At 39.1% G+C, this 26,879-nt stretch overlaps 1 protein-coding gene across 1 annotated transcript in view; it reads left to right on the plus strand.

Annotated features, from left to right (window-relative positions):
* COL5A1 (collagen type V alpha 1 chain) overlaps positions 1–17,247 on the plus strand; it is a 120,831-nt gene extending 103,584 nt beyond the window's left edge. Inside the window, exons 55-64 of the mRNA XM_072431525.1 lie at positions 350–403; positions 1,963–2,070; positions 2,175–2,228; positions 2,342–2,377; positions 2,501–2,554; positions 2,678–2,939; positions 3,538–3,650; positions 6,183–6,251; positions 10,055–10,288; positions 12,156–17,247. Coding sequence (XP_072287626.1) covers positions 350–403; positions 1,963–2,070; positions 2,175–2,228; positions 2,342–2,377; positions 2,501–2,554; positions 2,678–2,939; positions 3,538–3,650; positions 6,183–6,251; positions 10,055–10,288; positions 12,156–12,302 — 1,131 coding nt within the window. The 3' untranslated portion in view covers positions 12,303–17,247. The remainder of the gene's footprint in view (positions 1–349; positions 404–1,962; positions 2,071–2,174; positions 2,229–2,341; positions 2,378–2,500; positions 2,555–2,677; positions 2,940–3,537; positions 3,651–6,182; positions 6,252–10,054; positions 10,289–12,155) is intronic.
* The last annotated feature ends 9,632 nt before the right edge of the window (positions 17,248–26,879 follow it).

Here is a 26,879-nt window from a genome sequence, read left to right on the forward strand (position 1 = left end):
TCTTCTTATTCAGCATTCAAGAGGCAAAAGTCAAAACATTACCCATGAAGTGGTGAGGGAGACCCAATTCAAACACTCAACGTTAAACCCGATTACTTTTATTAGTTCATACATTTTGTAACTTTTTTATATACTACCATAGTTGATCCTTAGGGTGATTTTTTTTTAAATATGGCATCCATGGATAAATTCAGGTAAACCTACCCCTGGGTTTCTATAGAAGCCTTCTCTAGAACTACCAGCAAAATTCTATCTGTCCTTGACACCAATAGAAGTATCTGACTCTGGAAAGGCTTGAAAAGGTTTTGTTAGAGCTAACTATTGAATAACTATCTAATTTTCTTTTTAGGGCCCTCCAGGTTTGCCAGGCTTGAAAGGAGATTCGGGTTCAAAGGGTGAAAAGGTAAGTCCTACTTTTGTCACCTGACAGAAATAACCAGTGCATGTTGGAGAGTGCTATTTTGGGGGCTGCGGTGACCATAAAGTAAGCAAGCACAATGATAATATAATCACTGCTCCACCAAAAGATGTAGATTAAGGGATCTGGACCCTGTGAAGCTGCACTATGAACAATGTGGTCTTCAGTCCAGTATATTTTCGAATGCTGTTTGGTTCAAGCAAGCAAATGGATGGCTGGGTTCTAAGTCAGTGAATATTTAAAGATTGCAGTCCAGGAAGAGGACCAAGGATCACAGAAGGGCACTAGGATTACATGACTGGACTGGTGGTCCAGTCATACCTTTTGTTATCAAGTTTCTATCTACTTATGCATGATGATTCTAGATGGGGCTGAATGTCATTGCTCAGGTCAGGCTTTCTAAAGATGATAGCCAGAACAACGAAGAACATGAAGCACAAATATTTTTTTTAACCCAGTCACTTAAGCTGCGTACACACGGCAAATTTTTCTCGCCCGATAATCGGTATCGGCCAATTATCGGGCGAAAATCTGCCGTGTGTACAGTCGGTCGTCGTCCATCGTCCGACGACCGTCCTGGCGGATCCATGGACGATGGACGACGACCGATCCTAATGAAAGGGAAGGGGAGAGCGCGCAGCAGGGTGCCGCTCCGTCGCTCTCCCCCTCCCCTCTCCATAGAGCATGAACGGTGCTGTATGTACAGCATCGTTCATGCATCTTGCAGTCTTTTCTCGTTGGAAAGGATCGTGAAAGATCCTTTCCAACGAGAAAAATTGCAGGTGTGTACGCAGCTTTACAGTCTCTACTAGACATGCATCTGATAGTGTGACAATGCAGTTAGGAGGCAAGGACAGAGCATTGTTGTCCCAAGTTACATTAAACTTTTAAAGATTACATTAGATTTTAGTGATTGCATTAAATTTGCTTTACGAGCCCATAACATGGACTGAAGTGTCACAACTGTGGAAAAACAATCCAAAATGTATTATGTCCCCCTTTATGAGTAGCATGAAGACTGTTTTGGTGGAGGAGTGCTCAACAAAGTAAGACTAGATCTATTTTAAGACAGGTGCTACAGGCTAAACGAGAGGTGTTATTTTCTGACCACAAAATCTAGCTACAGACTCAAAATGTATTGTCAAATTTGGGCACTGCACTGCATATATGCCAAAGTTGGCTGGTTTTGGCATGCCAATGGATGTCCTGTGATCTTTAAATATGTGCAAATCCTAACAAAGAACTTTTATTATTTGATCTATTAAATTTACCATTTATTGTTTGATATGTACAAAAATGTACCTGCCAGACATCTTGTGAGCTCATACAATTCTGTGCATTCTTCTTGTACAGATTATGATCAGTTGTAGCATTGTTCCTAACTATCACTGTGAACTACAGAACATCTATGTTTTATGATATGAATAACAGTAGAGTGGCATCTGTTGACTTGATGGCTTTTAAACTCCTGTCTGTTTGTTGACTGTTTAAGAAATAGGAAGACCATAATTGCCTGTTAACCAATCATTTCCTATATATACTAGGGTCATCCTGGTTTGATTGGTCTCATTGGACCTCCAGGAGAACAAGGTGAAAAAGGAGACCGCGGTCTACCAGGTCCTCAGGGTTCCCAAGGACCCAAAGGAGATCAGGTAGTGAATCATTTCTCTTTATGTCCAGATTTGAATAAATTCATTTAACTAATATTGGCATTATCAGTATAATCTTCCTTACCATATACACCTCTCTCTTCCAGGGTATTGCTGGCTCATCTGGGCCTGTGGGTCCTCCTGGTCCTCCAGGATTGCCGGTATGTTTACTTAATATAAATTTATATTACCAGTTTCTTAATATTTCTTTATTACATTGTAAGGAAACCATTGTATTTGTTGTGGTAGTTATAAGTTGTGACTTCCATTGCAGGGTGGTCCTGGGCCAAAAGGTGCTAAAGGGTCATCAGTAAGTAGAACATTATGGCTCTTTGTTTAACTGAAACTGCTTCTTTGTCAGTTGTTACATACTGTCAGTGTTTAAACCCCCAATTTACATTTACAGCCCTTGTAATGCTGTCTTCTTTTCCAGGGCCCAACTGGTCCAAAGGGTGAGATGGGTATTCCTGGCCCTCCAGGGCCTCCAGTAAGTAGTATGCTTGTGTATTTTAATCTGCAAAAGTTATAGGCAGAACATATGATGTTAATAATTGTTGGTGATGTTGTTCATGCATTTTAGTGATATGTAACATCCCAAAATTTATTTCAGGGCCCCCCAGGAGAAGTTATACAGCCACTTCCTGTTCAGTCATCAAAGAGAACTAAAAGAAATATTGATGCCAGCCAAGTGGTAGATGAAGGAAATACAGAGACAAATTACATGGACTATGCTGAGGGCATGGAGGAAATATTTGGCTCTCTAAATTCCCTAAAACTGGAAATCGAACAGATGAAACACCCATTGGGTACTCAGGGTAATCCTGCCAGGACCTGCAAAGACCTACAGCTATGTCACCCCGATTTTCCTGATGGTGAGTTAAATTAGAGTGATAAATACACAGTTAATGAGCATAAACAATATGGATAGTGCATTATGCATTTGAAGTCACTTTAAAAGTAAAATAGTAGTTTTTTTTTTACTTTTGAAGTCAATACTACTGATATGAAACCTATCATAGAAATATTTAGGCTACCATTGCTGAACACATTTTCTCAAAAGGCATGCAAAAGTTGTAGTAAAACACTGCAGATATCTGGAGGGGTCCTTAAATTTTGCTGACTCAAATGACAACTAAACTTACTTCCCAACCTGGCAAAATTGCAAAATTTCAAATTGTGTAAATATGCACAGAACTGGCTTCCACCTGCAAATATTCAGAAAGGTAGAAAATTGTTGAATTAGCCTTTCCCTGATTCAATAATTTCTAATGGAATATTTTCTTCAGGACAACAGGTACAGGCCATCTTATACACATTACTTACCGATTCTGCCTGTATAAAACAGTAAAAACAATGAGATTGAAGGCTATTGTAAAAAGGCTATACATAATAAAAAAAATGGCTGCTAATGGACAACATAGGAGGCAATGCTGACAAGCTCTCTCTTTTCTCTTCTTTTCTTTGTTGTAGGTGAATATTGGATTGATCCCAACCAAGGCTGCTCCCGAGACTCATTTAAAGTTTACTGCAACTTTACAGCAGGAGGAGAATCATGCATTTTTCCAGACAAAAAATCTGAAGGAGTAAGTGCACTAGACTTTCTTTGAATGTTACATTAGCAATTCTTGAGATGTCTGGCACCAGCAAGGCTTAACAAGGGAAGGAAGGCAAAGAGTCCAGTATTTTAAGATCACCTAATTAATTGACTCCTGTCCCTAGACACTTCACAGGTAAGCTATTGATTGCCTGGACCTGATCAAAGCAATCACCAAAAGAGGACAGGTAAAGCACATGTTATTATTGCTCAACACTTCAAGGTCCTCTCCATCAGTAACAATAGCTAGGAAAATCCACTAAAGACCCCTCACACTAGCTCATAAAAACAAAGGTTATCTAGTCTGGCACTCTATGCAGACTTCAAGACCTGATGGTCAAATTATCTGTTAAGGACTCAGTCAATGAGGCCTAACAGTGCTGCTACCTAAAACAATGTCATAAATTCAAAGTAGATGAAACAATTTATAATGACTGGTAAATATTTTATTAATTTGCCAGAGATGACACACTAACAAAGGCTATGACATAATACATGTATGTGTGAAGAAAATAAATCTGCACCTTTTGTTCCTAAAAGCAAGCTACCGAGCCTCCAATGAAAGTAAGAAACGTGAACTTCTGATTTAATAACAAGTAACCAGGGATTTTGTTTTGTTTTTTAAGCTTGAAAAAACAGAAAGCAATTTTTGAGGGTTACTTCACCCACTACTGCTGGGAAATTAAACCCTCCTGACAGTTTTGTATATCTTTTGTGGATTATATGAGCTATTTCTTATGAGTTTTTAGGGCTGTGCACTTTCTGTGGCCATAAGAATTATGTAGATTTTTATTTAATATAGCTTATGGAAATAACTTAGCTAAAACACCTAAAACTTCCAGTTGGGCTGAAATGCAGTTGGGATTAGGGCATAGCCGGATTGTGCAATCCTGGCAGAAACTTTAAAAGCACTTTAAGGTAAACTGACTCTTTAAATTACTCACAAATCCTGTGAAAATGTGGTTTGGCATCTATTATTCTCACTGTTTTTTTGGGGGGTAAAAAAGAAAATTTAATTGATATTTTACTAAAAAAAATTCCAATTGAATTCACCAGTATTTAGGCCAGAGACATCCTTTAATCTGTAGTATATATATAAACTCATCTATAGTAAATTGCCTGCAATATATAACAAAACACTTTCAATTGATGTTACAATCTCACCATATTTGACTCTGCCCTTTCAGCAATCTTTGCAGCAGGTAAACAATCACTGTGATAGCTGAAACCAAAAAACTTGGGACAATGTCCTGTTTTATACATCACTGTCCACAGGATTATTATTTCAATAGCTTTGTCTGTGTCAGATTTCTCCCGGCAGCCATTACATTTATTTATTAGCCTTATGGATCTTTATTGATGTTTAATGCAAGCAGCCAGCTGTTTATGAATGAGGAGTACTGGCAGACCAAGAAGGAGACCATAGTCATTTTTTAATGTATATTTACATTCAATGGTCACCTTTGCATTAGGGTTTATCCATTTGCATACCATAGGTAAAATCCAGATTTGTCAAACTAGCAATGTTTTTATAATATTCAGGCCTTTCCTGTTTCTAATCCACAATAGAGAAGCTGACATGGTCATCTGTTAGTCTGGTCTGTTCTCCTTGATCTCATGTTGGACTTTCAAAACAGTCTTTGCACAGCACACAGTATAGTAGATAGAGGTTAATTTAAACAAGTTTGGCCATTTTTCTATGCCCTTATGCAGTGCAGATCTGCTGCTTGCTTGATTTTTTGTGCTCTTTATGAAATCTACAAACTAGAAAGTATGATATGTCAAGATGGACATTGTTTTTTAAGACTCTGCAGGCACAAAGACATAATAAGCTTAATGAAAATCAATATATTCTAAAGCTAAACTCTGGATAAAATAAATATTGACACTTTAGCTGTAAGGGTTATGTTTACATTTTTGCCTAGGGGGATATTAAAGAACAGCTATAGTTACCTTATCCCTCACTTCCAGCAGCTGTTGCTCCAGGATATGGACAGATCATGTGAGTCCTCACAGTTCGAAATTGTTAGTTCTGCACTGTACATGATGAATTCACAGTGTCAGCACCCAAAGCTGCTTTCGGTGCAGTTTTTTTGAGAATGCCTATTTCTCTTAATACACATCCAGGACAGGTCTACAGTAAAATGGGGTTACAAAAGTTCATCCCAACTCTCATTAAGTTGGGATGTTAATTAAAAACAGCCCCAGGAGTTCACAAGGTTAGCTATATTGACAAAGTTTTGTGTTTTGCCAATTTTATTATTTTCTCACAGTATCCTGCTGCTGATTATATATCAACATCCTTTTTGCATAAAGCATTGACAAATTAGACACAAATATAAGAATATAGAGTTGACAACTTTTTAAAGAAGTTGTAAAGCAATATATTGATTTATTATGAACTGGCGTATCCTTGCCAATGTTTGATTGCTGTGGCTTGTGTGAATGTGTGGTTTTGGTGTTCAGCTGTAATTAAATATAACCCTTTATTTCCTCATATCCTTTCACTTTCACAATTCAGGCTAGACTTACCTCCTGGCCCAAAGAGACCCCGGGTTCCTGGTTCAGTGAATTCAAGCGTGGTAAACTGGTAAGATTTAGACTTTCAGTTCTGTAACCCATGTCATATTTTACAGAACAAATTGGCTCGTTGGCCCAAAGAGGTGCCTGGTACATGGTATAGCCATTACAAGCGAGGGTCCATGGTAAGTGGCTAACCTGGCCTTCAGTCTCGAACCAGAGCACGGATTCTGCTTCGTTTATGGCCAAACCACTTTGCATGCCTTACTAACACTAGTCATGGGGAAATAGTGTTTCTGGATTACCAGGAAATATAATTTAAGGTGGACCTGGAAAGGAAAGTTGAATTTTTATCTGATATTCCAACAGTGACTGATTTTTTTTTACCCAGACTTTTCCTACAACTGAAAGGTGTCCTTAAATCAAATACAGCACGAAAACAGAGACAATTCCTATTTTTACAAATGGATCCCAAGTTACTGAGTGAGATGGTCAAAAACATTGATACAATCAGCCACCTGTCCATAAAATGGCATTTCCACATTTCCCAGTATTTCTACCTTATTTATCCAATGCACTTGCATCTCAGGAGGAATCTAAATAAAGGACCAAGCAGGTCATCCTTCCTATTGCCATTGAAATGAACAGTGCTGTGTGTACAGTGCTCATTCGTTCTCCTGTCACTTGAAACTATTAAGAAAGAATGTTTTCAATGACAGAAATCTAATGTGTATGCATACCCTAACACCAAAACACATTCCAACTTTCCTTGCTCATCATAAGGACAGTTTGAAGCCCTCTGTAAAGAACTTTGATATTACAGTTTCCTAATTGTGCACTTAGTTGCCAGATTTGACATCTCAGACATTTGAGATGAGTGAAGAGGGTGCACTACAACGCACAGATGTAAATGTGCTGTACATTGCAGTATGCCACATTGCCAAAAATAGTTCAGATACTTTTAATTGTGTTAAGGTCGATTTTATTTAAATAACTACAGTAACACATCAAGCTCCTATACGTCATAAAGCCTTATAGCACAATACAATATTCTGTACAGAAAACAAAACTGCTGTTTGTGTAATTGAGTCCTGTACACACTATTCATACTTGGTAATATAGACACTTACAACACAGATAAAGGAAGTAAAATTTCTGTATACAGCCTTTGATATTGCTTTTTTATGTTTTCTTGTAGAACAGACGCTCATTAATTATGTTTCTTAATTAGCTTTACAGTGTATTAAGAATGCAACAGTAACTTGGGCTCTATTATCATACATTATTAATATTCTATTTACTATCTATCTGGACACACAGTTGTTATAAAAAAAATCCTCATGCCAAATGTCCACCTTAAAACACTTGTTTCCTCTGGGTATGTACATTATGGCACAAGTCTCAATATGATCGATAAAGATGTGGTGCCATTCTTGCAATAGTTGCCTTACATGAAAATTCCCACTTGGAAAATATATATGGTACCTATGAGCTCTTCATGGCAATGCACACCAGTATTGTATTCTAAAATCTTCACCACTGGAAATCCATGTTTGCCTTTATATCCTTATTAGCAGATCATAATAGGCAATGCTTAGTAAATGCACCTATTGATTTTCCCATTCTAGCAGTGTAAAAGCCTTTGGCGTTTATACACCTTTTTCAAAATAACATTGGTGTGGTCCCGTTGAGTTTTCATACAAGTTGCCTTCTGCTCCTAAAGCAATCTGTTTGACACAAGCCAGAGCTGGCTTCCATTCCAGCTAGTTTGGGCTGCTGAGATCCTTTCCTCTGCAGGACACTTCTCACAATTTCAGCCAGTGCAATGTATAAATAGTGTCAAACAAGAAATTAGAGGGGAAGCTGGCTATTAAGTTAAAGTTTGCTGCAAAGAGAAACTTTTTTTTAGAAAAGATGAGAGATATTTTACCTGCAATAAATGTTTCTAAACAACCATGCTATGTTTAACAGGAGATGCTTCCATGCATTATAACTGACTATTCCTGAGCAAGCTACATATAGCTGGGAGAGTGCTTTGTTCTTTTGTGTGGCTTTTGAGTGACATCATTATGTATTTATTGCAATAAGCTAGAGAGGAGATATCTGCCATGTAAAAGCTCAGTCTGGTTTAGCAGTCATGAAGAAATGATGAGCACAGCTCTGGTCCTCCCTTTTCTGTTTCTCATATCATAGGTACTCTTCTCAGCTTAGGGTGGCTGCTTTGAAGTACAAAACTTTCCAGCTCTCCCCTGCCTCTCTTGCTGGAATCAGTGGCTCTCTGTGTCTTAACTTCACAGTGTCTTTCAAGCCAGCTTTTTTCATGTCAATCTCTTTGCTATTGAACGATTTCCTTATAAGCCTACTTTATCCTGAATCTCCCTGTGCTTCTCTGCCTCAGAGACTGAAGCTAAATTAACTGCAGGTACTGTGGAACATGTTTAATTTAAAGAGGCAGCTGACAACCCCTGTGCAAACTCTCGTGTCACAGCATGGAATTCTGGGACAGAATAGTGTTTTCCCCATGCAATCACCAGAGGTCACTTACAATTGTACACATTTTCCTTCCTTTAGAAGCCTCTAATAAGATACCATATAAATCGTTAGAATGTCAATGTGCAAGGCACCACCAGTCTTTAACTTGTATAAAAGAGAAAGTAAACATTTTACTATATGCACTTTAGAAAAATTATTTGGCCAAACTGGGAGAAGCAGGTAGAGCAGTACTTTGAACAAGCTTTGCCAACATAAGGGGTGTTTCCATGGTAAATAAATGTGCACTGCAGGCCAACACAGGATATCTTGTTAATGTGAATCAAGCATGCATGTTTATATAGTAAATGGACCTTTCATCCACCATCTTCCAACTATGTGTAAACCATTACTGCATAAGTTTTTCTTCAAAGGCTAGATACTGCTATCACCCGATTCCTAAAATTGTGCCACAGAAATTTAAGGGAACTGAAAGGGAAGCCTTGGTTGTTGCAGATAATATTGACATGTCCCTTTACCAAAATTTGCTTTCTTCAGGTAACAATGGCAGGAATTTGTGAAGCTTGCACACAAATCTCATTCATCTGAAATATGACCTATCAGTTATGACCTCAATAACCAATCGGTTTCTCCAAGATATTTCCCTATGTCTAACTGGTTGGTCTGGTTGGCACAAACAGAAAGACAGAATTCCATTGCAGAGGTGATATAATTCTTGAGTACATATGTTGCCAGCTGTGTCCACTTCTTGCATGCCTTTTATCTCAGTCAGTCATGTGTCTCACGCAGGGGCCCAGCTTTTTAAGGTTTGTATTTTTTCTTTTTTTACACAAAATGCAAATGTTTAAAGGTTGATACACCTGTACTGGATGTTTTGATTTAGTACCCATTCATATTTGTTGTATGTTACATGTGTTTTTAAAAAACGTCCATGTAGACCCAGACGAGTAAGTGATTGATAACATACAGGCTAGCATTCTGAGGTGGAGGTTAGCATGAAGTTTGCAGGGAAATATTATGGATTGAATTCTACTCTCGTGACAGAGCAGGCAATGGGGGTCAGGTAATACTCAATATACAGTGACCTAAAAATGTAAGGACAAAAGCCAGAACAGTACACTAAAGCCAAAGTGCTTACACAGAAGAAATCTACCTGCACAAAATTTGAAAAGTCTTGCAAAAACTCTGAAGATCTCCCACAATCTGTGCCATATGGCTGCATAACAACATTCATCATACAAATTACATATCTATATAAACATATATGCCTTATACTTTTTATGCCATAAAGCTGGGATGTCCACCTATTTTTTGATGACAGCAAAGGTCACATCACTCCCCCAGAAAACAGTGTAGATTTCTATGTGATTTTTGTTTTCACAGCTTTCCTATGTGGATTCGGATGGAAACCCCATTGGTGTTGTACAGATGACATTCCTGAGGTTGCTCAGTGCCTCTGCCAGGCAGAATATTTCCTACAACTGCTACCAGTCTGCGGCTTGGCATGATGCCACAGTAGACAGCTACGACAAGGCCATCCGCTTCTTGGGATCAAATGATGAAGAGATGTCTTATGACAACAACCCTTACATCGTAGCCATCATGGACGGCTGTGCAGTAAGTGACTAAGAGACTTCCATTGCTGAGATGAAAGATTTTCTCATCTTGATGTACAATTTAGAGTAGTGTCAGGGACTGAACATTATTGGTCTTTAATGCAATTCATCTTAGATTAATAAAGCAGCATCAGGACTCGTCAGTGCAATTGGTCTGTGTGTTTCACTGACACAGAGTTAATTCTGATGAGATGTCTCTATCTTCATTCAGTCGGGCTTGCAGTAGTACAGAAATCTATTGATTGGTGCACAGCTTTTAGTCTGCCAGACTGCTGTAAGAAACACCAGAAGGATTATTGGTTTTGACATGGGAAGAGAGGAAAATATTTTATCAATAGCAAACTAATACAGAGTGGAGAGTGTTTTCTTAGAGAAGAAGCCGGGTACAGTACTTTTATCCAGTATGGATGTTTATCCATATTCAGCATAGTGGAAAAAAGGAGGTCCCACCTGGGCTAGAAATACCACAATATGCTTATGAAAAATGTATTTTCATGTCTTAGATCAATGTCTTAGTCTCAGATCAGCTTCTGATAAGGGAGTGGGTACATTTTATTTTTGTGTTATTCCAGCCTTTTCCATACTTTATATTGTTGTAGTAATGTTGCCCATTGTCCGTTTTTTTTTCCTCAAAAAAAAAAATGAACAGGGAGTTAAGATGGGGAGTAAGGCCTGCAGTATTTAAACTATTACAGTTATGGCAGTATTACAACTTTTAAAATGTAGAAATAAAAAAATATACTAGAATCAACCCAGCTGATAACATTTTTTGACATGATAATGGTTTCTGTTAGTGTTAAAATTATATTTTTTTCCCCTCAGAAGTCAGCTACCCTGTTTTTAACACACACAACATTCATTACCAAAACAAATTTATTGACTTGTAATACTACAAAATTATGTACACATTTACAAAAATAGAAATTAAAACACAATTGTGCAGTCGAAACAGTAACATTTCTGCAGCAACAACTTAAACCCTTGACTGACACAACCAGATACTTCCACAAAGGCATTTACATTACTAACACATAAGCATGTCTGCAGGAACATTATTACTTTACTGAAATTTGAAAAACATGAACATGGACACAGAATAAATATTTTAATAATAAGCCTATTTTATTTTTCACAAAAGAAGAAAAAAACATGGAAAAAGTTAAATAAAAAAATAACAGTATACAATTATTGATCTCACAACAGCATTAAAAAACAATTACAAAAAGTACCCCTCAAAAAATACCATTTAAAAATAACAAAAAGATAAGTATAACATCCTTAAGCAACATTTGGCTGATAAAGAGCTAAAATCATTACACTTCTTTCTAGGTAAGATTTAGTTTTAGGTATTAGTTTAATTTCTGGGATATAGATTATATAGATACACTTTTTTGTTAATTTGAGATAGTTAGATTACCAGTAATGACTATATGATTATGAGTTTCTGATCAATAAGTTGTTGAAAAGTGATGTTTCAGGTAAAAAATGTTGTGTGCCAAAACCCTGTGGACCCAAGCAAGAATATATATGTGACAGTGATATTGACATAAAGGCTGATTTTTGGCACTTCCTGTTAGAGTGCACTGCCTTCTAACTGGGTTTTACATTATCCCCATGCCACATGGGCTCCCAAATACAGACTACAAGTGACACCTTTATGTAAGTTTTTTAAGCAGAAAGTGTGCCAAAATCACCAGGCCAGAAAAAAAGACAGGTAAAACCGCAACATACAAATTTAGTGCTTGCTCTGGGTTTTTGCTGGATTTTTAAAGTTATACAAGTTTAAAAAACAATTATATTAGGGTAATTTAGTACAAAGCTACAAAAAGGTATTTGTTTTGCTTTCTCTTTTCTCTCTCTTTTTCTAGTCAAAGAAGGGCTACCAGAAAACCATCCTGGAACTCAATACACCCAAAGTTGAGCAAGCTCCTATAGTGGACCTTATGTTCAATGACTTTGGAGACCCAACACAAAAATTCGGCTTTGAAGTGGGACCAGTATGTTTCCTAGGCTAAAATTATCTTCCAAAAATGTAAAAATACATAAATACATTTTTTTATTTTTCAAGAGAAGAGGCAAATAGCAAACCAGAATGCCATTTTCCAAATGAACAACCTTGAAACCTCATCACCATTTTTTCACGTCTTCACTTGCACATTCTTAAACTGCAAAGGTGAAGAGTTAACCCCCCAAATTTTACCAGAGGCGAAAAGTTATACGTGGACCATAAATATATTAGGGAAATAAAAAAAAAATCCGCATCTACTGCCTCGTATCACATGACCTAAACAGCATCACGTGGCAATCAGAAGAAGCACATGAATATCACCAGAAATTATGTCCTCCCCATGCACAAACCACTTGAATGGTCTCTAAGACATATGTAAAGAAAGAAGAATATCACTACAAGTGACAGAAATGCTTGAAAAACATAATCCCACCAGGCAACAGTTTGGAGGGATTGATATTTTTTTTACCACTCAATTTTTAAAATTTATAAAGTTGGTCTTCCTAATGAATGCAGATGTCACTGTGCCTGCCTTGTCCCTTTGTATTAAAGGTGCTTATATTTTTGTATGTAATTATTTGTATTGTATATTATAATAATTATTTTGTTTGTTTTTGAAGGTTAAAAAGTAAAATTAATTTGCATTACCCAGCTTTAAATCATGCATGTGGCCTGGTTTTATGCCAGGTTTATAATGGGCAAAAACTGGCAAACTCATGAAAACATGTACATTTTAATGAATACAGATTTTAATCCACAATAATGTGGTACTATTTTAAAATAGTTTCAGTCCAAGATTCTTCAGAAAATTGTTTGTCAGAAAATTACACTCTATGCAAAATAATTTTTTTGTCTTGTTAAATAGTAGACTTTTAATGTGCAATGCTGTAGTTTTAACAAAAAAAAATCCCCAAAACACGCAACTTACAAATAAATAACACAAACCACTATGTAATTGTGCTATTTTTGTCTGTTTTCCTTTGGGCAAGATAAAATGTTGTTTAAAATGTTTAATTAAGGTTTTATGAAAATATTTTTTAACTTGTTCAAGGTGTATGCCTTTCCCTCTAAGGCTTATTAGGCTAAACAGTTGACCCATATTCTAGCAACACTGATCAAAGAACTTACATACTATTTCTTGAATTAGCTTATTTCCTCACGATTATCCCAATTAAATGTACTTGTGACAAGGTACAATACAGCCCGTTAAGTGGATAATTATTGTACAGCGTCAAAACCTCTTCTTTTTTTTTACCTCCTACCTTGTCACAAAGCAGGAGGTTGCATGTAATGGGATATATCTTGTCAGATATAGGTGCTATGTTTATTTTCCTGTGGTGCTATTTGTTTCATATATATTTTCCATCAGTGGCAGTGCTCTGCTGTGGCCAAACCAACACTAGTTACTGTCAGACGTATCCCACACAAACTACTACATGAGATATAATGCATGCTTCTTTTGTATCCATGAACTTTGCAGATATGCCGTAAAAAAATAAAAAAAACCTCAAGGAAACAAATGAACTGTATTGTGGTAGTTGTCCCATGTAGCATTTTTAAACGTATCACTCCATCTATATGTGTTTGTAATTATTCCAAAATTGTTATCTGATGCTGATTGTGGTGCTAACTTATGTTGTTTGTTTTAAAAGTATTGCTGAAGAAATGTTTTATTTTTTTCTCTCTCATGTGCTTTCTTGTGCCTGGAGGTAAAACCAAGGTTGGTGAATGTGCATACTAAACTGGTTCTTGCATTTCCCAGTATGACGAGAGTTTACTTAACCAGTACTGTACTGGAACTTCAGTGCAACTCACTAAACAAATAAAAAAAAAGGGACACCAATTGCTTGAATTTGACTCTTTTCTGAATGGATAACAAATAAGGCCTAAATAAGATTAGAGAAAATGATGAACGAAGGCACTAAATCAAGCTTCACATGAGTAGTCAGTGGTCGAAAATATAACCCAGTGCATGTTCTGTAACTAAAAAAATTATTTTACCAGCTGCAGTTACTACTACAGATTTTTTGTTTAGAGTTTAATTATCACATTGCAGATCTCCTTTTTCTTTTTAAGAATTTACTACATAATAAAAAAATATTTTTAATCATATTGTTGACCCACAGTGGATAGAACCAAAGATTGGACTAAGTCGTCCCTTCAAGTCCAAGTCGAGCCCCAAGTCATTGACACCAAGTCCCAAGTCAAGTCTCAAGTCACCAAGAATTCTTCCAAGTCGAGTCCCAAGTAAAGTCACTTCATTCATCCCCATTTGTCCCCATTTAGTAACCGAGCTCTGATCCTGTTCTTGAGCACAAGATCACATTCTAAGTCTATAGATTTCTTCTCTGACAGCTGAAGGGGGAAGGGAGGAAGGCAGCCTTTAGCTGTCAGAAAAGAAAAGTTAAAATGCAAGAAAGGTGGGGGGGGAAGGCTGTGTAACAAGAATCCTCACTTGCCTTCCTCCCTGTTCCCCTGCAGCTGTCAGCAGAGAAAGCATGTCATGAGTTGAGTTGCAAGTCGCTGGGGGAAACCCCGAGTGGAGTTGCTAGTCATTCATTAGGTGACTTAAAATGGACTCAAGTCCAAGTCGCGCAACTACAGTTCCAACCTCTGGCCAGAACCTTTTGTGGCTGTTCCATCAACCTAACCAATACTTTCTTGCAACCACTAGACCATGTAAACACATCTGTCTATCTTCTAGGCTAATAAGAAAGTATCACGATAATTTTATCTTTACTTCCTATTTGCTTAATTTAGATACTGCGGATGAGGTGAAATACTTGTTTTTTTTGCCAAGGCACCTTCTCAAATTGAATGTGCTCAACCCTTTTTTTTTAAAAAAAAAGAATTAATAACTCTACTGTGACTTTTTATTCACTGACCCCATTGCTACAGTTTTCTCTAAATCCCTATCAAGTTAGTGCTGATGTTCATTTGGTACTGTGTCTCTCATTCACTGGTGCACTTTCTTTCTTTGGCCAGCCACAGGGAACCCTGGATTCTGTAATTGGCCAGGGAGAGAACAGGGCATACAAACGGTACAGTGCTTAAGCAATTGAGTTGCATTTCTCACTGTCATAGAGCCAAAAGTACAGCTTAGCTGTACCATGCAACAGCATTAAGTTTTAGATTAGAGAAAGCATTAATATTTTGAGAAAACTACAGCAATTGAGACAGTGATTGAAGGGGCAGAGGTGGTAAATTGGTTACTAACTCATTCTTAAAAACATGTTTAACCTGGACATATTCTTAAAAAAAGTTTGTATTTAGAACTAGAATAAGAGTTTTAAACCAGTTTAAGCATTCAGCTGGTAAATCAATGGTTAGAGTTAGTTTATAACTAAAATTCTTTTGCCCAAAACAATCGTCTCCATAAATACCATGCAAAATTTTTATTGAGTGAAACTGATCTTAACAACTAAATAAATATTGTATTACTGGTGAAAACAAATCTACACATTTGTAGGCAAAAAACAAAACATAGGATCATGAAGAATATATGGTCACTAAATTCACAAAATTGGTTGCAGAGTTATGACTATATCTCATACCAAAACACAAACCTATATTTGCTGCAGCTGTGAAGCTGTGTCTCAAATGGATTCTTCTGAATGAGCTTTTTAAAACCCTAATATATTACCAGGGTTCATTAAAAAGACTAAATTGGCCACACTGTATCTATCATTTTGTATCTGGATAAGTAATAAAAAAAATCTGTTGGATAACACGCCACATAAAATAAAGGTTATGCTAATCAAAAACATGTTGTCGGCTAGGTAAATGTGTACATGACTTTTCAAATTTTCCATCCTGAATAGTAATCATCTTGGTTTCAGATACCTACTGTTTTTACAACTTATTTGGCTATCATATTCTGAAAACATAAAAGTTTTTAAAAATTTTGTAAATTCCGACCGACCTCTATTTCTCAATAGCCTTTTCACATATTTGATATTTCATAGTATTCACAATTGTTATTAAATAGATTGCAGCATTTTTTCATGCTAAAGTAGTTTGAATATACATATTTGCTAGCTCAAAAATTAATAAGAATTTCACAAACCCTCCATAATAAATGTAGTATTTATTATTTTATTACACCTAAATATCTTGCTGAAAAATTAAAAGATAATGTTCTGATTTTTCCCTTTTCGTACTATTGGGATAAGACAGTAGTACTGTGCAGTTAAAAAACTTTTGTCAGAAAAAAAAATTCTCTCTTCCTAAATGAGAGAAAGCCTGGAGCTTTTTTGACTTTTTAAGTGTTTGAAAGCTTGCAGAAAAGTTATATATACAAGGCCATTATCAAATATTTAACTCAATAATAATGGATAATTATCAAGGAATAACTCAATGTCCTTGAATACATCAATAATCAAGGAATAACTCAATGTCCTTGAATACATTTTTTCTTCATTGTACATTGGACCACATAGAGGGCTTAAAAAAAACACTCTCTTTATATATGAAAAAATCAGGATATTTCTCATATATTTACTTCCCTGCTCATTTTTAAACCAAAGAACCAAAACCGGTTTGCACATTTCGCTCCAAACAATATTGAGATATAATAAACTAATTTCTGTCATCTTGTTTGGGTCATGTGAACTTGTAACAGATTTTAACAAACTTTTTAAATATTAACTTGTCTGTAACTTGCTTCAAAATTACTATAAAAAGGTACTAAGAAAAGGCACAAAGGTGTATTGAAATAAACATTCCCTGTACCTGCAGAAAAAAAAAAAACATTATATATATATAACTTTTAGCCTTTGGTAAAAGCAGTCCTCCTACTGGTATTACAAAGTGAGATACTGTGCATTCCTTTACAAATTCCAATTAGTTTACTACAACCTAAATTCAAAAGCTCAAAAGATTTTTATACTTTAAACCTGTGTAAAAAAATGTTTTTTTTGTTTGCAATAAATCAAGTTTGCTGTTCTATCTCATCTGTTTACTTGATGTGAATGTTTTATTATTAAGTACAATAAAGATTTTTTTTAATTTATTTTAGTGCTCTATTCCATGTGCAATGTTAAGAACAGTGCCTTGGTTTAATATACTCCTAAAAATACAATAATTTAGCTTCAACTCTAAGCACCTATAACAATGCGGCACTGTGAACATATTAAATCTTCAATAAATCTAGTTTCCATATAAATACCTTGATTTGACTTAATATCAGCCTAGTTTAGCAGGGCTAGAGTGTGAAAGCAGTACAAAGAGCCAATTGAAATTTTTTTTAAATTTGAACAATGAAGTCTGTGTTTGATATTATATGAAGTATCCGCACGCTAAACAAAAATAAATGTCACAATACCAATGGAACCAATGGATTTTTGGACATCAAAAAACAACTTTGATCCATACCAGGGAAATGTATTAATGTGACCAAGTTACCTGTGTGGAAATAACACATATCATATTACTAACGTCCATTAGGACTTAATGCCATTAGGACCTAAACATAAAAAACAAAAAGTCACCAAGCAGTAGTATGTCGCCCTTGGAGACACAGGGCCTTTGGGGGCCTTATGGCTTTCACAATAGTGGTGTGAGCCCTGAGAAGGGCAAAGATGTAGAATCTAAGTAGCATTTTGGTCTTTTCCAGAGCCTGTAGTGATGAGGATATTGGTGCTGCAGGCTGCTGCTGGGCACACCAGATTGGGCAGAACAGTGTGTGATACCGAATCACCAGGCAGGAAAATAGTCAAAAAAGCCAAGGTCAAGGCAGGCAGCAGACCAGAGAGGTCAGAAACAAAGCCAGTGTCAAGAACCAAAAATCCAGAAAATAGACGCTAGTGACACGGGGGTCACGGGAGGCACGAAGGTCATTAAAGACACAGGGGAGTGCATGAGACACATAAAGACAAAGGGCACATGTGACACAGGGGTCAACAGACTTGGCGACAAGGTATTAGCACAGAGCTGGACTAGGAAACAATAAATGAACAGGCAGGTGAATGGAAAAAGCTCAGCAGAGCTAGGGTGCCTGGCAGTAGCAAGGAAACACATTGCACGACCACTGAGTGCTGTGTCTAAGCCAGCTAAATAGCTGAGGATGATTAATAGGCTATTTCCTGATTTGCCAGCGAGTAGGGCAATGCTGATAAAATTTGGAAGAGCAGCCACACCCATAATGAGAGCTGCTCGCATGGGCAGGGGAGCGGCGCTGGTGCTTTATAGTAAGGATGAGATAAAAGTGACATAATATATGACAAAAGAGACATGCAATGTGTAGCTTTTTGTTAAAGCTCTTCTTGTTTGGTGCATGCATTCAGCCAGCTGCATGCGGAGGGGTGACATCATTTATGGCCATTCAATGGCAAAAGAGAATCACCATATTGCCAGTGGTGAAGGTGGAGCCCTCTGAGGGTGGAGAGATAACAGGTCCTGGTCCTGTCATTGCTGCAGAGTGAATGTACACAGGTTAGCCTGTGCTATAATCTGTATGCTGTGAATACCTGTTAATTATAGAAGCTCACAACCCACCAAGTTTATTTCGAGTTTAGGTAGCAAAAAACAAGAACATGTCCAGCTGAATGTGACTAAATCCAATTAGCTACTCCAGGACCTGGATAAGTGAGAATTCACACACACTGTCTGTTTTTGAATTAATTTTATCTAGGATTCATTTTGTTTTTTGGTGACACATATAAGAGGAGGTTGGGGAAATTCAACCTGGCAGATTTTTTTCTCTAGCCCAAACAAAATAAAATGCTTTTTATGGACTGTAAATAGTGTTGGTGTTCGAATTCGGGTCGTCCTTATAGTCAACCTGAATATGGCCGTTCGAATTCGGATAGACCCAACCCGAGAAACACGTGGTTCGCAGGCACGAATTTGGCACTCCCACAGTGCCTGGGGACCTCCCCCATAATGCCTAGGGCCCTCCAATAAGAGCAGGGATTCTCTCCTCCACCTTTGTGGTGGCAGGCAGCTGATTGGCTGTCTGTCACCACATGCCACACAGGCAGCCATTGGCCTATATAAGGCCAGGGCCTGTCTGCATTCACCACTCCTGACAGAGATCTGCTAGCAGACACAACCTCTCTGTGCTGCTGGCAGTGTTAATAAAATTAAATTGCTGCAGTTTGATAGTTAGATTGTTTTACTATTAGTCAGATAGATAGTTGTATATTGTACTGTATTGCTCTTGTCCTGTAGTCAGTCAGTATTTTACATACAGGCAGCCAGAACCAGGGTACCCAGACGGCGTGCACACCATCACACTTGTACCGAGAGACAGTCAGACAGATGCAGTGACGGACGTCACATTTGTATACTGTGCTGCATATTACAAGCATAACCGCTAAAGGAAAGTGCCGCATACAACACACACAGCGCACTTGCATTTGTTGTGGAAATGCCTCCCAATAATAATGTAATAATTTACACTTTCTGAAGCATATTACCACAAAAGTATCTTGCAAGGTGTGAAGCCACACAAACATTTTAACTATGTCTAGCCAAAGAGGAAGGGGCAGCTTTGTCAGGGGTGGCAAGCAGTATGGGTTGGTTTTTAACTGCAGACCCTAGAACAAGAAGCCAGCCAGATCCCACATTGGTGAACAAGGAGATCATTACAGGCAGGAAGAGGAGGAGGAGGAAGAACAGGAGGAGGAGGTTGTAGAGCGCCCTCAAAGGGGCAGAGGGAGGATAAGTTTAAAAGCTGCCAACACCCTGCAGTCTTCACGTACCAGTAAGGTAAGTCATAGTCGTTCATCATTGGCAGCTGTCACCACAGCTGTGCCTCAACAACCGCGGACTGCCACCACGAGCACCAGCTCCAAAACATCTTTCGGCCCAGTTCGATGTTCGCCAGTGTGGGCATTTTTTAGTGTCCATAGTGATGACAACACTATGGTCATCTGCAAACTGTGTGCTCAGCAGTTGAAACGAGGCAAAAACCCAAACAAACTTAGAACAACCTGCATGAGCACACATTTAAAAAGCCACCACCCGGTAACCTGGCGGAAACACCTGGGAAAAGCACAGAGCTCTGTGCGTCGACCTCTGCCCCAGAAGCAAGCTCAAGCTGCTAGATCTTCCTCTGCTGGCTTTCCCCCTTCTGCCACCAAAGGTGCTGTTGCCAGCAATTTGAGTGGGGGTTGTAGCCAAGCATTCCAATTTTCAGGCTCCACCAGCGCTAGGAAGGAGCTCCAACGCAGAGTGGCTGGTGTTTGTCACATTGCTAGCAGTCAAGACAAGGCATCATTGCCATCCCCAACACCTTCTAACCCAACATCCAATATTTCTGTGGTTAGCATTAGCTGTATCCAATATTCCGTCCCCCAGATGCTGGAGCGCAAGAGGAAATATAGCCCAAATGACCCCAAAACAAAGCTAATCATTGCGACAATAGCACAGCTGATGGTGTTTGAGCTCTTCCCTTAGCAGCTGGTGGACTCTAATGCATTCCATTACGCATTCCTCTGCGCAAACCCAGAGTACGTAATGCCCAAGCGGCAGTATTTTGCACAAAAATGTGTTCCTGCTTTGCATGAACACATGCAGAGCAATGTGTCCGTGGCCCTGCAGCACTCTGGCAAGGTGCACCTGACAACTGACAGTTGGTGCAGCAAGCACGATCTGCGAAGATATATTTCCTACACAGTTCACTGGATAACTTTGGTGGCAGCAGGGGAAGATGCAGCTGCAGGAAGGCCTGCATACCTAGCTCTGCCCAGAGCACATTGCCATGCAATCTCTTCCCTGACCTCCACTGCCTCCTCCTCCTATGACTCGTCTGCCTCAACCTCTTCCTCCAAGGACACTTTGCCGTGGTGACCCAGCACCTCCAATTCACCAGCATCTGTTCCCGGTCAGCAGCAACCTGCAGTTTGTTATTTTGGTGCACAAGTCAGACGTTGCCATGCAGTCCTGGGGTTGCGATGCCTGGGCTTCCTCAGCCACACGGGCACAACCATTCTAAGTGCCCTGCAGGAGCAGGAGAACATATGGCTAACCACGCACGGACTTCAGCCAGACAAGGTCGTGTGTGACAATGGGGCCAATCTGCTGGCAGCACTGCATTCTGGGAAACTCACACACATACCTTGCCGGGACCACATCATGAACCTCATAGTACAACACTTCCTTGCAAAGTACCCAGGCCTCCAGCCACTGTTGCTGAAAGCCAGAAAGTTGTCAGCACATTTCCGACGGTCGTACACTGCCAGTGCTAGATTGGTGGAATTATAGCAAAACCTCAATCTGCCGGTGCACAGGTTAATTTGTGATATGGCCACTCCTTGGACTTCCACCTTTTACATGCTGCAGCGGCTCACTGAACAACAGAAAGTGGATTACGTGGCAGAGTTTGCTCGTTTGAGACGCTTACCTACATTACCTTACTTCTACCCTGCAGAGTGGCTGCAAATTGAGGACTTGTGCACTGTATTGTCACCTTTGGAAGAAATAAGGCCTGTGTCAGTGGCACCATCCCCATCATATGCCTGCTAGAACAGATAATGGTGGAGCTCGGACACGACACAGAGCAGACGCTGCAGGAAGAGATGATGTTTACAACATCATCTCGGACATGCGTGCCTACTAAGCATAGTGTACCACAAATCCAGGAAGAGGAGGAGGTGGAGGAGGATGAGAAGCAGATTGCAGGCATGGGAGGGGGAAGGAAGGGGCAGAGGAGAATATGGAGGGTACATGGCATCCATCCACCCAAACACAAGGCGGCATGTTCCATGGATGGCAAGACCATGCAGAGGAGGAGGAGGAGGACGACGACCCTGTGCTGCTGTTCAACCCACAGAAGTCTGGGTCCAGAATTCCCTCAGCTGTGGGAACTTTGAGCCACATGACAGCCTTCATGCAGGAGTGCATAGCCACAGATCCGCCTATACAGCACATAAAAACAAAGACTGACGACTATTGGATTGCTACATTACTTGATCCACGTTACAAGCCTGAGAAAGAACAACTCATCTTTCCCTAATACAGGGGACCTAAAATGCATCACTACCAAGAAGTGCTTGTAAGGAACTTGTGCTCAGCCTTTCCGTATGCCAGCAGCAGCAGCAGCAGGGATCCCTATGGCAGTTACACTAGCCATGGGAGCAAAACAACTACCTTAAGCGGCATGGGTGGCAGCAGCAGGAGAGGTTGTCTAAGCCAAACTGTGCAGGCTTTTTTGAACAGAGGAAAGCCGCCAGTCATGCAGACAGTCTGCAGCGCTACTCAGTCCTGGTGCAGGAATACCTGAGCTCTACATTGGAAATCTGCAACCTGCACAGCCAGGACCCACTGCACTACTGGGCATCAAAGCTTGAGCAGTTGCCGGAGCTGGCAGAACATGCCATTCAGATCCTTGCCTACCCAGCCGCAAGTGTGTTATCTGAAAAATTGTTTAGTTCAGCTGGGGGCCTAGTGAGTGACAAGCGCATTCACCTCTCTGCAGAAATATGTTGAGCGACTCACTTAATTAAAATAAATAAGGCTTGGATCGGCAATGACTTCAACACCCCTGCAGAGTGCACTGATTAGTCGGCAACTGCTGTACGGCCTGCTGACATCTTGATGGGAAGTGCATTTTCACAGCCTTTTGCATCTCCTTCTCCTCCTCCCCCCATAGCCCTCTACTTTTAATCTGTCTCTGAGGCCTATACCTTGCAATAAAGCCGTGTAACTGGCTAATTTTTTGTACATAGGACCTCCCTCAGGGCCCTCTGCCTCTATCTACTTTGAGGCCTATATCACTTGTAACGGAGCTGTGTAACTGGCTAATTTTTGTACGGAGGACCTCCCTCTGGGCCCTCTTCCTCTATCTATTTTGAGGCCTATATAACTTGTAATTGAGCTGACGGAGGACCTCCCTCTGGGCCCTCTTCCTCTATCTATTTTGAGGCCTATATAACTTGTAATTGAGCTGTGTAACTGGCTAATTTTTGTACGGAGCTTCTCCCCTTCGGGACCCCCTGCCTCTATCTTCTGTGAGGCCTATATCACTTGTAACAGAGCTGTGTAACTGGCTAATTTTTGTACAGAGGACCTCCCTCGGGCCCTCTGCTTCTATCTACCTTGAGGCCTATATCACTTTGAGCTGTGTAACCGGCTAATTTTTGGACCTGAGGAACCCCTTCCGTGTGCTCTACCTCTATCTACTGGCCTATATAACTTGTAATAGAGCTGTGAAACCAGCTAATTTTTGGACATGAACCCCTCCTCCCCAGGGCTCTCTGCCTCTACTCTGAAGCCTGTGTATGGCTTGTAAAGGAGCGGTGAACCTGGCGGCTAATTTTTGGACCGGAGAAACCCCCCCCTCAGGGCCCTCTCTGCCTCTACTCGGAGGCCTGTATGAAATCAGGCATGTTCTCTTGACCGCCCCATAAAATAGCTTTGCCAGCAACATAAAAAAGCCTTCCTAATTTTCTGTCTTGCCTTGTACAATGTTGTGCAGAGCTTTGGGAGTCTTGACATCTCTTTTTAAATGTATTTGTAGGCTGTAGAAGCTCTACACAGTCCTGAAAATTAACCCAAATTTTCCCCTATTGACTTTAATGGTGTTCGAATTCGACGTTCGATCACTCGAAGCATATCGGCCTATTCGATTGAATAGCTGTCGAATCGAATAGTGAGATATTAAACAAACACTAACTGTAATCTCATTATGTTAATATATACTATAAAGGAATTCTACTCTGTAATAGCCAATGAGTAGTTACAAAATAATATAAACATCTTTAATAAAATATCTATGTGTGGTCATAATGAGAACTTCATTTTGTTTTCCTTTTTTGTTCTTAACCCCCCCCCCCCCCTCCCCCGCCCCACATTATTGGTCTTGCATTGATCCAAATCTTTTTAGGTAAGTGCAGTCCTCCATGGTCTGCTTTTACTAATATTTTGATCTAACCAAGTAGTACAGTATGGAAGTCTGCACCACATGCAATACCTTGTAGAACAACTGATCAGCTCGCTAATTTTAAAATCACCACAACTCTTCACCAGCATAAGTGAACCTGATAAGGTCAGACAGATAGGGGAATCTTAAAAAGTACGTAAAAATGTGAATACCCTGGCTAGGTTAAAAGAAAGGAAAATGACCATCATACTGTATATAAAATTTAATGGCTAGCTGTAGGTTTCAACAGATGTTGATTTGAAATAATAATAGAGGTGCATTAAGGAACCTATATGAGATTCGTCCAGACACCTGTTGGAGGTCACCATTTAGAGATCTCCCTATTCAAATGACAAGATTTCCAACAAAATTCCCTGTTAAAAGGCCAGGCTGTAATCAAAGTGAAAAGGGATACCTAACAGCTCATCACAGTGAGTGCTTTCAACGCTGTGGCAAACCTGTCAGCCTTACCAATTATTAGGTGGCTGTCCAAACCCTGGCAGCCCAGCATAATGTATTAATTGTCTTATTTCTAGAGCAACTCATTAAATGAATAATTATCTCTATTATGTTTAAAAGAGCGACATTAGTAAAAATAAGGCAATGACAGGACTGTACAAAAAGATTATAATTATATTGATTTTAATGAATTCCTATAAAAATAACAGTGATTATTTCCATTGTGTTTGTGTAATTCATATCAGTAGCAAAACTGTAAAATGAAAATGGACTTAGGAATGGCTAAAGAGAACCTGTAACTAGAGAGAATAGGCAAGATATTTCCACCCATCAGAGTCTAGATCCCATAATAACACATATACTCGTGACACAGTAATTTTAAGTGTCTGTAGCTCCCAGCTCTATGTGGTTTTTTTGTTATGGAATCAAAATATAAACAGAAGGGTCCAAAAACTTTGATTTCTCTTCTGCTGGTTAGTCAGCAATAGTGTTGATGTTCGAATTCGGGTTGTCCCTGTATTCGACCCGAATATGGCTGTTCGAATTCGGATAGACCCGACCCGAAAAACACAGCAAAAATTCGGGATTTGACAGCAAAAATTCTGGAAAAAAAAAATTTTCCTAAATTAATTTATTTGTATGTGTTTTTATTTTAACTTGTTCTTTTTTTATTTTTTACAGGTCATCCGACAATGACATTATGAATCATAATGTCATTTTGGGATTCCTGGACCGTGGGAGCTTTGCGGTCACAGCTAATTGAAAGCAGGTGCCTTCAATTAGCTGTAACCGCAGGCAATACAAGGGCAATAGAGGTTGAATGGAGATACTATCTCCATTCATTACCTCTACTGCTCTGTGATTGGCTGAGAAATAGCAAATCGTTCGGTGATTGTGCATGTTTCTGCGGTACACTTTCTCCTTTACATGTCCCTCCCTGCATCGTTCAAACGATTGTATCTAGTGTGTGGACACTGTTGGTGGATTATATATGAACGATCATATGTACGGGGGTATGTAATAGTGGTATGTATCTTTTACAATGTATCTTTTTACAATGTATCTTTTTACATCTGTTTGGAGGCTGTAGAAGCTCTACACAGTGCTGAAAAAAACCCGATTTTTTCCTCCCATTGACTTTAATGGTGTTCGACTTTGACATTCGACCACCCAAATTTTTTTGCTATATTCGAGCGAATAGCTGCCGAATCGAATAGTGAGCTATTTGACCAACACTAGTCAGCAATAGCAGGAGGATGCCTGCATTTGCCCATCTAACCATCTCTAATATAATAGATATACACTATATGATTTTCACTAAGTGTCTTTTGATACTAAAATCATATATTCAATTTTTTAAATGTTCTTTATTTAAAAGTATTTTGCATTTGTTTTCACAAATTGTGAAGAAGCTGAGAATTTGTCTCTAGTTTATTTAAAACCCGCTGTCAAATCTTCCATTAGAATTTTTTCATTGACTCTACAAATCCCCAGTGTTGATTGTTGTTGATTGGTGTCATATTACTGGTATGCATGATCTCACTGTAATAGCCAGGTGCTTAAGAATGGAGCCTCAGTAGGCTTAAAGGGGAAATTTAAAAAGGGGTAACAGGAAAAAAGTAAGGTCATTCGGGACATTCATTTCTATGAACTGTTGCTATATATTCCTTATACCCTCCCAAAAGTCAGTCAGGGATAGAGAGTGAGTGAGATTTGACATTTCGATCTTGCGGTAAATTGGGTCTTTCTGGTTTACCAAACATGTAAGTGAGAACAGCCTAGTGATTCGCCTTGAGGTCGTGTTCTCACTCAACGAACAAGGAAAAAAGCAGGGGGCGGTAACGCCCAGAAATTTCGCTGGGAATCGCGTCTGGGAGCGAATCATGTGCCCAGGATGCACAGCAAGGCCAAGCAGCCAATCAGAAGAGGGAGATACGTGCATTGTGACAGGGACAGTGTAGGAGTCTTCTTAGTTAATTGTTGCATAGTTCTGTGTTTCATAGGGCATATATCCTGTACTACTGTTTAGTATAAAATATTGTGTATGTAGAATAGGTTAGGCAGACATCTTTACTTTTACATGAGCTACTAGCTGGTCAGTTTTGTGAAATTGTTAGCAGTCAACACATTTATTGTAAGGTATATTGTGTGTATTACACTCTTAGGTGCTGTTCACTGACTGCACATGCACTGAAGGTACAAATGTGGTTGCTACTACTCGTAGTGCCACGCATAGCTAGTAAGTTTTGTTAAATCAGCAGT

The sequence above is a fragment of the Pyxicephalus adspersus genome, chromosome Z (genome assembly GCF_032062135.1).
Source record: "Pyxicephalus adspersus chromosome Z, UCB_Pads_2.0, whole genome shotgun sequence".
Lineage (NCBI taxonomy): Eukaryota > Metazoa > Chordata > Amphibia > Anura > Pyxicephalidae > Pyxicephalus > Pyxicephalus adspersus.